The sequence below is a fragment of the Patagioenas fasciata genome, chromosome 3 (genome assembly GCF_037038585.1).
Source record: "Patagioenas fasciata isolate bPatFas1 chromosome 3, bPatFas1.hap1, whole genome shotgun sequence".
NCBI classification, from domain to species: Eukaryota; Metazoa; Chordata; class Aves; order Columbiformes; family Columbidae; genus Patagioenas; species Patagioenas fasciata.
The window spans coordinates 19,647,187-19,659,880 of record NC_092522.1 but is presented as its reverse complement, the minus strand read 5'-3'; the positions used below and the strand labels follow the sequence as shown (position 1 = coordinate 19,659,880).

At 41.9% G+C, this 12,694-nt stretch overlaps 1 protein-coding gene across 1 annotated transcript in view; it reads left to right on the top strand.

The window, feature by feature from the left end:
* The window catches only part of LOC136099678 (TOG array regulator of axonemal microtubules protein 2-like), a 35,891-nt gene extending 23,438 nt beyond the window's left edge, over positions 1–12,453 (top strand). The window contains exons 13-21 of the mRNA XM_071805911.1: positions 612–770; positions 1,829–1,946; positions 2,876–2,918; positions 3,099–3,159; positions 4,514–4,550; positions 4,620–4,811; positions 6,003–6,219; positions 9,704–9,790; positions 12,041–12,453. Of these exons, the coding sequence (XP_071662012.1) occupies positions 612–770; positions 1,829–1,946; positions 2,876–2,918; positions 3,099–3,159; positions 4,514–4,550; positions 4,620–4,811; positions 6,003–6,219; positions 9,704–9,790; positions 12,041–12,288 (1,162 nt within the window). The 3' untranslated portion in view covers positions 12,289–12,453. The remainder of the gene's footprint in view (positions 1–611; positions 771–1,828; positions 1,947–2,875; positions 2,919–3,098; positions 3,160–4,513; positions 4,551–4,619; positions 4,812–6,002; positions 6,220–9,703; positions 9,791–12,040) is intronic.
* Positions 12,454–12,694: the final 241 nt, after the last annotated feature.

Here is a 12,694-nt window from a genome sequence, read left to right as displayed (position 1 = left end):
TGAGCAGCTTTATAGGTGCCTTCACAGGCTGACTCCCATAGGATAACTGAAGCAAATGCTGCCTTAAATCATAGAATCACAGAGTACCAGATTGGAAGGGACCACCTGGACCATCTGGTCCAACCTTACTTGGCAGAAGTGCAGTCTAGACAATGTGGCTCAGCACCCTGTCCAGCTGAAACTCACTTCCCTGGGGAGATTATTCCAATGACTGATTGTTCTCATTGTGAAAAATTTCCCTCTGCAGATTTGGAGATAAACAGGTGGAATAAGCCCCAGGACTGCTACAGTTCTGTTTGTGTAGTGGAGCCCTCTGATGAGTCAGTAAAAATTGTCTTTCATTTCCCTCTTTCCTAGACTAAATTTCAGGAAAGAAATTAAGTATCAAATAGTCCAGGGAGGTAGAATTCCTTCCTCTTACTTGCAGGTAGCCTCTCTGTACAATGCCAATTTTGTGTTTATCTGAGGACAAATCACCTACAGGTGGCTAAAATGGCAGTGAGAACTTGTGTGTCCTTTCCCTAGCAATGACAGGGACCATGCTGTGACCGAGGCCTGTGCTTCTGGCCCTCTTTTTCCCCCTACCCCAGTCTTTGTTGCCTTGTTTGCAGACACCGCAATGTCCTGGTGCGCAAGACTGCAGCCGAACACCTACTGACTGCGATGGAGCGAACTGGAGCCAATAAACTCCTCTCGGGCATAGTTACCAGTACTGAGGTGCTGGTGCACACGCTGGTGAATCTTGCTCTGGACTGTCATCAGGACACAAGGTGATGATCTTCATTTCACCTCCTAAAATTTGAAAACTGTTTGATGCCTGGCTATAAATTATAAAACCACAAAAGAGTGGAAGGTAAAATTTAAAAAGTTACTTCACAGTGTGGATAACGTCTGGGGAGATGACTGTACTGAGTAAGATGAGGTTGTCCAGCAAGAGAGGCCATTGACAAATTCCTGTGACTTGAATGATTCTTTATTCAGATCAGCTGAGCTCAGATTAGGCAGTCAAATAATTCTGTTTCACCTTACGTGTGCAATGTAAAGCTGAAGCATTGGCCACTGTTCGTCACTGAATGGTCCCAAACATCTATTTCTGGGAAGGTTAAGACTGTCCTAGAAAAAATCCAGCTGTTTTCAAGTGATATATTCAATCATTCTAAATCCCTTCTGCAGATTTAATTGCCTATTGTAGTCACAAATTTTTCTTCCCAATCATTGTATAATGTTGTTGGCTGTGGCTGAATGACGTCCAAATTTCCTCTTCACAGTAGCTGAAGTTTCATAGTAGCAAAACCAAAACAACTAACCAAAAACCAAACCAAACCATTAGTCTGATTATTAATTATATTCCCATCAATAGATGTGAAGAACACATGATCAATTAGCTGCCCATGTGCATACATGTCGTATAGAATAATAAATAGTAAGCATGAGGTCATCTGTCCTAGATTCTCTGTCAGTTAAGGGGAAGTAAATTATTGTGCAATGGCAGCAAGACACTGCAAATAAGCCATGACATCCAAGCAGGAGGTGGTCTTCACTTGTCCCATGGGATCTTCCACTTCCACAGAAGCATACCCTCAGTTTCAGAGTGAAATTGTATTTTCCTGTTACCCTATGTTCTCCTCTTGTGTTCAGCTGGTAGCATTGTGCAGTTGCAGTAAGAGGAGGTAAATCTCTTTGCTGAAGAGGTAATACCTCCTCATGCAGGTATTACACATGATGAGTTTAAAATATCAGTTTATTAACGCTTTTCCTTCCTTTATTCACAAGGCCAGGGAGAAAAGACAGTAGTAGTCTGTATTAATTTCTCTTTTTCCTATGTTAGATATTATGGACGGAAGATGCTGAATTTATTGATGAGTCATCCAAAATTTGATAGTTATTTGAAAAAGTCTGCCCCCTCACGGGACTTGGAAGCTGTTATGGCAATGATTAAGCGGAAGGTAAGTGCTTGGCAGGAGAAATGTCTTCTTTATGCTAGTACTGAGATTGCTAATATGAGATTAAACATATATAATCTTTCTTTACCTCATTCTTCTTCTGCTGAATCATTTTGCTCCTGGGAATGAGCTGTTGATCCTTAGCCTGTTTATCTTCAGACAGTGAATGAACTAGTATAGTTAGAAAGAAAGTGGGTGTATTTTGAATATCAGCCACAAACAGGAAAGGAAAGTAGGAGAAAATGGTTCTACCATCAAGCATTAAAAAAACCCAATGCTACTCCCCACACCCCCCAATAAAGCAAGGAAGGGAGAATAGTGCTTCTGAAGGTAATAGAGTCTTTGCAACAGATGAAGTATTAGTGCCAAAAAAATTTCCAAATATACAAAAGATGCACAAGGCAATCATAATTAGTACGCATATTGTGTGTATTCTGGGAACACTGCCCTGCTGTTATGCTCTCTGAAGCCAGAGGAAGCTTCATGAATTCAGCATCCCATGGAAAATCATCCCTATTTTTTTTCATTCCTTTTCATTTACATTCTAGACAGGCATGTGCCTTTGTCGGGGATAGGGAGAATGAGCGTAAACCAAATTAACTCCCAACACAATGGGCCACCCTCCAGAAAGTCCAAATGTTTCCCACCAGTTTGTTTCCTTAACAGTTTGCATTATTCTTGTGCACAAGACTAATGAATTCTGGATTTTGTATTGCTGCCCATTATGGTAGCACCTATAACCTACCTTATGTTATTGAAAACAAATAGTAGACATCACTGGATCTCTGGCCCATCTCCCTCTCTAAGTTAGGAAATGTTTTCCTAAGCCTTTCTTGGTAGCAGTGATCCTTCCTGGTTATAATTTGTGTTTTAAACAAATAATTTCCTCTTTTATCTTCTATAGATTCATGTTTTTTTATATATTTGTGTAGGGGACAGAAGACCATGAATGTGAACCTCCTTCTGCCAAGGAGTCTGAGGAATCTCCTTCTGACAAGGAGTCTAAGGAACCTCCTTCTGCCAAGGAGTCTAAGGAACCTCCTTCTGCCAAGGAATCTAAGGAATCTCCTTCTGCCAAGGAGTCTAAGGAACCTCCTTCTGCCAAGGAGTCTAAGGAACCTCCTTCTGCCAAGGAGTCTAAGAAACCTCCTTCTGCCAAGGAGTCTAAGAAAAATGGCTTGATGATGCCCCAGGACAACTTGCCTTCTAATGAAGGGTACTGAGCACTTCTGTTATATCTGACAAAGCACATGACAAGCTTTGCATGTCTCTTCCTCAAAAAAATCTTTCTGGTGGAGACAAGGGGTACCAGAGATTGTTTCCTTGCCCCACAAATATTTCGTGATCAAAAATGTCTACTTCTACATTAGGCTGAACACAAGTTCTCTGGAGGGTTTTCCACAAAAATTGAGAGAGAGGAAGAGACACCCACCAGTTTTAGTTCAGAAAATCCAGTGCGGTGGCGAGGACAGTGTTGTGGAGGCTGCGAGAGGGCCATTTCTCTGCTGTTTGGTTTGGGACAAGTAATTTCAATCAGGGTATTATTATCTCAGTGGAGTCTTTTTGAGATGGGTGATTTGATGAGAAGTCCCATTCTAGAACCAAGATGCCATTCCCAAAAATAGCACTTCCTATGCATTTTGTTTGGCCTGTCTGAGTCATTGCTTTCTGACTCAAAAACAGTACTGGTAGTTCTGGTCAAGAGACATATCAATGTGGACTCTGTAGCTATTCATGTCATTGAGACCCATTATTGGTTGGTTGATGGACAGCATATTTTTTTCCCTTGTGCCTCAGTCAGCATTCAAGATAGGAGTTTGGTCCTTGCTGTCTCCCCATGCTGGTGAGAGAGCTACCTGTACCTGCCCTTCTCTGATAACAGAGTGGATTTATTTAGCTCTGTTGTGCTCAGCAGTGGCAGGAAGATCACCGCACACCTCAGTAGTGGGGTTAGGAGCTTCTCGTGCTCATGGCAGAGAGAGGCTGATCCAAGAGAATTGTTCCCATTGGGTTTGTCAAGCTGTGGATCCAGCTGCTAAGGAAGCAATAATGTGAGCGCAGTAGCGGGATGGCTGGCTTCAGTTTTTGCCTCTGTTACTGATCCTCTGGATCCCTTCAGTTATGCCCCTTGATCTGTCTGGGTAGGATTCATCTGTTCAGATGCATCTGAGCTATTTATCCAGATTCCCATACCTGTTGTAGAGGCACTTCTCCAGGACAATTAATTTCCTTATAATACAGACACCTGCCATAAGATGAGGCATTTAGACTTTGTAGTGCCTACTTTTCCACACATAGGGAAGCTGGATGAGTACCTGGGAAGACACCTGAAGATAAATGAGATGCATCCCATCCTTGGTGCCTTGGTTTTCCTCAGTAAGCACTAGTGATAATGTTAAGTCCAGATTGTCTCCTGTAATGATTGTCATGAGATCAAAGCTGCTTTTCAGATAAAGATCTAGCTGAAATCACATCATTAGGAAGTCTTCTCAAGTTGCATTCCTCACAATTAACCAAAGGGAGATATTATCACCAAAAGGTCTAACTTTGTTTTTATTTTCCATTTTAAGGTCTGTCTCTTATGTACCCATGCCACCCTCTCAGACAGTCCGTCAGACAGTCCGCCAGACAGCCCGCCAGACAGCCTGCCAGACAGCCCGCCAGACAGTCCGTCAGACAGTCCGTCAGACAGTCCGTCAGACAGCCCGTCAGACAGCCCGTCGCCCATCACAGGAAGAGACTGAACAGCGCCAGGAGCTTTGCAAGCTCCTGACAGCTAAGGACTTTCAGACAAGAATGGAGGGAGTGCTGCTCCTCCTTGACCACTGCAAAAACAAACCCCAGCTCATCTCCACTAACATTTCCCAGGTAGGTAGGGCATCTCCATCGCTCCTTTCCTGTTAGGTCCCTTCCCAAGCCTGTACCAGTAAAGTTAAAACAGTGCGTCTTATGTTACCTACTAGCTGTCTGGGACAGGCTGGTCTCTTCTCACCCCAAATAATTTCATTCAACTCCAGGCATCAGGGCAAGCAATTTCAGTCCAACTGTATTTCTCTGGTAGGTGTCTCTTGGTGCTGTTCATGAGACAGAATTTCCTGTTGCTGTAGCTTTTGCTGTATCTTACTACCAGTTAGGTTAAAACAAAGGAAATACAGCCACTGAAAGGCTGGAAATTATTCCCTAGAAGAGAAATCAGTTGGGGTGGAGGAGAAGTATCAGGATGCATTGATTAAAAAAACCAAAAATTAAAGGATACTCCTGTAAACTTTCTCTTCTATTGCAGACACAACTCTGCCTATTTACTTCTATCCTCATCCCTTTCCTGATTGGGACCATTCTCACCCTTCCTGTGGGCCCTTTTTTCCCTTTGGAAAGAGGAAGACAATGGCTAGAGACAGATCTCTTCCTTTTCCTCCCAGCAGCTGTTTTTTTTCCCCTTTTCCAGCAAATGGTGCCTGATAATGTGGCTGTCTAGGGACTGAACCTGCTCTAATGAGAACTACACAACACATTAAACTTCAGAAGTCTACCTGTTAGCTAGACAAATGGTCTGGGTACTGAAGAGTTCATCAGAGCCCTGCACTCCTCCAGATGCAGGTTCTGAGACAGATAAAAACAAAACTTGGATCACATCCAGCCACAGTTTTGGCAAAATCAATACTGCCCTCAGTACTTGAGGCAACTTTATGGAAAAATGGGTATCATAAATACCTGTTTTCATACCTCTGCACCAAAGATATTGCATTATTAAAATGGGATTAATTTAATGATTTGTAGCGATAATTTATGTAAATAATAATGTAAATAATATAGAGAGAAACACCATATGAACTATCCTGTCTGCACTCAAACCTCTTAATAAAATATGAAGATCTTTCCAACCACCATTAGGTGCAACCACTACAGTGAGTAGCCCATAAGAAAACAGTGAAATTGTGCTAGTAAGTGCTGACCTAACAGAAAACATTATATTTTACATTTCTGGGTGCTTGTTTCTACATCTCTCCTTGAAACAAGAACATTTTAATCCAGATTTCCTGTCCTTTGTTTTCTTAACAGATTTTTGACGCTTTTGTCCTGAGACTTCAGGATTGCAACAAGAAAGTGAACCAGCAGGCGCTGCAGGCACTGGCTTTGATGACACCCATACTTGGAGATGCCTTATACCCAGTCCTGACCTCTCTGATAGCAGCAGTCACTGAGAACCTGAACTCAAAGCACTTGGGGATTTATGCTGCAGCTGTGAAGGTGCTGGAAGCATGCATTGATCACCTAGGTAAGGCTGACCTCTGACACTGACTCTCCCCAGCTGCGGCTCCTCCATCTCAGAGCCAAGTGAGTGCTAAGTCTGTGGATGGCTGTTGTTGTCTGTGGGAACATCCAGCTGCTGCAAGATGTGTATGAAGTCCTGCCTGCATTCTTTTTATTCCAATCGGTTGTATCATGTTGGGATGTGTAGCTGAATGGACACTGCTTATCACCTGGGTCATAGATCTGATTATTACAGAGAGGACATTCTAGGGATTATTTTAAGTTTCCACTATAAGAGCATGAGGGAAGTGACTAGCATCTGTCATGACTGTTTTTCCTGGGAAACTGCATGCATTTTGTTTTTATTGAATTGGATTTCTAATATGTGCACTCTGTTAAGTTTACAACCACTAAAACAAGATGAAAGGAATGTGCTTTTTCCTTGAAACACATAGGGGGAAGTGTGGTGGAGGCTCTTTGCTCTTGCTGGGCTTCTTTCCCACTTCTTTAGAATAAACAAGTATAAATCAAGATAAATCAAGCTGTAAATGATGGCTTATTCCAAACGTTGTTCTGCATGGGGCAAGATTGCTATAGCCAAGGTCTGCTGTAAATTCTCTTGCCACACAGACTTATGTCAGCTGTGAAAATGCAGCACTGGGTGAATATGCCTGAAAAATTCAGTGTTGAAGAGGCAGGTGTTAAAGTGAAATTAACAAGTTCTCCACATCAGCTGCTTTGCAAACTCAGTGAATCTGCTGACCTGCTGCCTTTCTGTATTCCAAGTATTGGGTTGTTCCTAATCATGAAGCAGGAGAGGAGGGTGAGACCTTTACTGCTCTTGGCCCTTACTGATTTTTTTGTGGTGCGTGGGAGAAGGTGTGGGAAAAGTTGCAGAATCCTGCTAAGAGAGGATGTGGCAAATAGATCCCTTCAGGGTTTTGTATGAAGCTTTCCGTCATTCCCCTCTCACCAATTCTGAGAGGTCACTGTAAATTTTCCATGCTGGCAGATGCTAGAACAGGAGCAAGGTGCATCTGTCTCTTATCACAGTGGCTTTACTCAGAGACAGGTTCTCAAGCAAACAGGGTGGGATATATATTTTTTGTTCTGCTCATTTTTGTGGACATTTGTAAAAGTTCAAACAGGTAACTGAATCACAGATATTTCAAAATTCAAGACCCTAGGGCTTTACTGGGGGAAGGAAGGCTCTACTGGAAAAATGCATGAGCAAAACCATACCATATGCTATAAAGTGACAAAACCACCCCAGAACGCTAAAGGATTGTTCAATGCTCCTAGCAAAGAGTAAGAGAGCACAACCTCTTGCCCCATTGCTCCTATGAGTTTAATAGCTAAGAGCCCAGCTATTGCACCGAGGCTCTGTGTTGACATGCCTCATATTCTGAGCTTTAGGTGAGACTTCCTCATCTGCCACCTTTAATGATCCATGCAAAAATGCAAGCTGGTTAGAAAATTGTTTGATCACTTGATGTGAAACAAAAAAACCCCAAATGACATACAAACAAATAAAGAACATAAAACACCCCCCCCCATCTGTTAGACCAAAATTCTACCTAAAACCAAACTAATTTGCTTCCCAATAGTGCCTGAATAGTTTGTTTACCTTAACCCTGGCATTGGTTTGGATGTCCCCAGCTGAAGACCACACACATTCATTAGCTGTGACCTGGGACCATAATCCCACTCAAGGGAGCCACCTTGTAGGTGGAGGTGAATCAGCAAATCAAGCTCAACTGCAATGGGACCAAGACATCTTGCTGTCTCCTCTGACATCTGTCCTGCCCTGTTCTCTGTCATGAAAGAAATGCCCTTCAGATGGCCACTGCCTGACACCAGGGCATGGAGTCAGACCAGCAGCCCCAGATGGTTCCCAGAGGAACCATCACTCTGAGAGAGGGGAGGGGGAATTTCCCTGTAGTTGTCAACATAGCAAAGAGGGGAACGCAGTGAAAATGAGAGTGCGGAGAAGCAGATTCCTCTGCTCAATACAGCAACTGCGGGGCTGCCTGTCCTGTGGCCAGCAGGTTTAGCTGATACGTAGTACAGGGAATTAAAGCTGGGTTAGTAAGAACCAGACTGCCTGTTGCCTTGTTTTCTCTAGTAGCTATTAAAAGCTCCTCTGTCTTTAGGTCTCTCAAGGCAGCAAAAGTAACTGCTGGGTGAATTTGTTATTTACTTGAGCTTTAATGTTTCAAAATGTACCGAGCATTTGAAACTCTCAAAGTGAAAGTTGAATACTGCTAACATACTTATCTTCCTACAAAAACAAGAAAACAAGCAGCTCCCCCTCACCCATCCCAAACCCAAGTGTTCCCCTGAAAATCTATGTAGATACCAATATTAATGACAAATTAACATTTTGTGCTTCCACAAGACCTCCAGATCTTTTTTCAAAGCAGCAGCTGTAAGGTAACTCCCTGGGGAGGAAGAGCAAATGTGAAACAGCATCTGACAATACTGCAAGAGGGTGGGACAAAAAGTGAAGTGTCTGTTTGAAAAGATGAATGAGAAGAGTGTAATTACCAAAGCAGAAGCTTAATTAGCGTAGCAGAACGGATTCATTACTGCACACTCACAAGGAGATTGTTAGGGACTACCTTTTTTATATCTCAGGCAAAACGGAGCACTTAATAGCACAGTACTACTTAAAACCCCTTTGGGATTTGACTCTGTAGTGGTTCACAAAGAAGCAGGTTGCTTACTCTACCTATTGGTGCCACTCCCGGTGACACTGCGAGGTATCGTAGTGCATCCCACAAACATTCTACCTCCAAGAAAAGCTTTGCTTGGCTTATCAAAGCAGTGAGACTGGAGGCTTGCAGACCAATTCAGGCAGCAGTTTATTAATTAAAACAAGACCTCAAATCCAAAACAGGCAGCACAGGAGACGTTAAAGTATATATGGCAGTCAAGTATTGGGAAATCAGGTTGTTTTTCTCTCTCTACCGAGATCTGATTTCAGAGATAGTATAAGAGCACCTGAGAGTGGATGGTGTTGGCAATGAGCAGCAATTATCTCTTGTAAGAGTAACTTGGAGTGTTGTCCATAGATCCCAACAGGTAGTTTAAAGATTTAACACCAGCTTATCCTTAAAGTGTGAATGGATGCGTGGACTCTTGAGCCTTCTCATCCTTTTCCTTAGACAAGGGAGGAGGTCACTTCTGCAAAGCTCCAGGATGCAAAACATTTTCATTGCTTACAGGTGATTTAAATTTTGAGGGCCCTGATGTGGAAGCTTTAACACAGCTCATTGTACAGCAGTTAACTCTGGATTTACAAATGTGAAATGAGAACTTTTCTTTTTGAATTTAAAATCCTCCCAAGTAAGCTGAAGGAAAGAAGTAAAGGACTCAGAAACTGGCATAAATTTCCTTCATTTTACAAAATGCAGTTACCTCTGCCTTTTCCCCTCCTTCCCTTTTTAACTATTTTTTTTTTCTTATAACCTCGGAAGAGTGAGCAGAAATACATGTTTCTCTTTCAGATAACACATTGCTGCTGCAAATCTTTGCCCACCGAGCGCGTTACCTCAGCGGCAAAGCTCTGCTGGATGTCATTGAACGTCTCACAGGTATTGCCTTCTTCAACTAATCTCCACTTCTTGAAGTCTTCAGAGGGAATATTTAGAGGGAATACCTCAGAATAGACAGTGCAGTCGCTTATCAAACACCAGAAGGTCCTGAGCTTGTTCCTCCTGCAAAATACTTGTACTTGGTGTATTTGGCAGGGGTTTGCCTGGCCTCTGCAGAGGCTTGCAGTGTGTGAGAGAAGAACAGCGCTTGGGCTCCAGCGCTGAGCTCTCACTGAGGCATCTCAGGACCCGCCTCCAGGAAAGAGAAGGCCTAAAAATACCCTGGCTGACTTCTCTCTTTGAAGTACAGTACAGTAAAGGTCATGGAGGTCTCTAAGAGGTCCCTGTTCTACAGCGAACCAACATCCTTTAGAAAAAAAATTGTGGCAACTGGTATTTCTGAGGATCGGTTTGTTTTGTCATCATAGGATTCTTGTTGTCCTGTTGGAAACTTTTGAGGCGGAGTCCTGCAGAGCCTGGGGGGTCACAGTGTAGGTGAAAACTCAACACACATATTACAGGCAAGGACTTTGTGCAAGGCAGGATTTAGGGGCAGAAGGAGGCAGTTCAGCCCAACCCACTGAGGCTCCCTGCCTGTATTGCAGATATCATATGGACTCATTTCAGGATGTACAAACAGTCTACTGTATCAGCAGTGTGCAACACACTGGAAGTACAGCTGATAATTGATTTATAATAGTAGCTTGCTCTGTCCAGCAATAGCCAATGAATGGAAAAAATTATAATCTCAATATATACTAGAGAAGAGTATTTATAGCCTTGCTTTAATTAGGACTAAATCCACTTCTAGTTATGCCAGCATCTTTTAATCCAAGGTTTAATACACTTTGCTTCTTCATTATGAATCTCAAAAGGGCATGTTTAGCCATAACAAATATAAAAGGGCCTTTAAAGATAATTTGGATAAAGTAAATCTCTGTAAACATAAAATTTACTTTTACAGTTATTTTAATCTCTTTTTCAAATACAGCATTTGAACATAAATTGGAACTACTTTAGAAAGCGCAGATGTTCTCTCTGGGATTCAGTGGGAACAGACAGCTCTTTTTGTTCTGAAGCTCCATAGTGACCACTGTGTTTAATAGCATTTAAACATAAATTAACTCCTATTTTAAAATAGGTACCCTTTTCCTGCTTACTAGAGTTGGTTTTAGGTACTGTCAGGAGCCGTTTAAATGTTGATGACTGATGCTAGATTAACAGCATAGAGGAAATGAAGGTCCTTCCACTACAAAATAATAAATAGTTACTGCATAACGTTTCTACTGAACAGAAGATAACAAAGCTCTCTTCAGACCATTTCAGATTTTGATCTCTCAGCAAAATCTGCCATGCAAGGAGCTTATTGATAGTAAATTTTTGTTTGTATTTAATAGAGCTCAGTTCAGAAAATGAGCTGAGAACAGACGTCAGAGAGAATGTGCAGAATGCGTTAAATATCAGGCGCCTGTGTAAGATTTTTCTCTGTTCCCCTATTTTAGGGAATGTTGTGAGGGCAATTGCCATTAAACTCGTGAGATGCTCAAATGCCATGGCAATGGGGTTTGGGTAATTATCTAAGACATTCTGAAGTTTGAAACAGCTGTTCATTAGAAGCCACTAAGTATGAGGGGAAAAAACCTCAGTTTGGACCCTTCTGTCACAGACCTCAGTTAGTCACTGATGTTTGTAAGAAAACTGTCAAGCAACACACATCTTTTCTGGGCTGAAGTTTTGAAGTGTGGTGTCATACTGCTGTTTGCTGTGTGCCACTAAGCAAAAGGAACAGCCACACGGGACTTCTGTCATTCTTTGTCAAAGGTCACAAAAAAAGTAATCATCCTTTTGTTAGAAATCTTTCAATTACCTCTCTGAGCTGCATTTCAAAATCTTCAGCAGCTGGTTTAGACAACTTCTTAACGGAAATAAACAGCGATTTGCCATTTTTGGCATTTGTAATGCAGAAGCAGATAGTGAAATTATTTACAAAATGTGTATTATTCACTTTGATAAGTCTATCATGGATACAAAGCCTCTGATTTGGAGAAATTAAGGTCCTCAGAGGTTGGTTATGCTGTTCAGTGGATGATCAGCCACTGTTGCCTGTTTCTGGACCATTGGGCCCTTTGTGCTTGTTGATATTAGCCAGAAAAGCCTTCCAAGAACCAAAACTTGTAGGTACTTGTAGGTACAAGGAACGTACTTGTTTACATTACGGCTGTTAATCTGTTTGTCTCTCTCACCTGGCAGTGCTTGTGGCCACTGTTTATCCCCGGAAACCTCAATTCGTCCACCGCTATGTCCTGCCTGCGCTCTGGTTCCTTTTGGGAAACAAGGCCCTGCCTGTCCGAAGCGGCAGTGTCAGGGCTGTGCTCACCAAGCTTGCAAAGAGCCTTGACGAAGTGATGGGCCCCAGCCTGAAGAAGTATGCCACCAACCAGCCTCAGTATGTGACAAGAAACCTCTGGGATCTTTTGAACCTGAATGTGAAGGCTTGATGTGCTCCAGGAAACAGAAGGAGGGGTGTGGAGTGGGACAGCTGGAGGCAAAGGTGGATGTGGTGGTGGCATTCGTTTTATTCCGTGTGTTTGAAGAAGAGGATTTACCTGATAGAGTTTATAGTTACACATTTACTTAATATATTTTGATGTTGGTTTAAAAAAAAAAAAAAAAAAAAAAAAAAAAAAAAAAAAAAAACCTTAAAAAAACTTTAAAAAAAACTTAAAAATCTTAAAAAACTTAATAAAAAAAATTTAAGAATTCTTTAAAAATAAAAAATATTTTAAAAAAGAATTTTTCTAAAGTTTTATGTCTTGACCTCATGTTCCCTAAGAAGTTTGCACAGATACCAAAAAAATAAAACCTGTGTGTAAATGCAATTTGTAACTGTAAAAAGGAAAATAC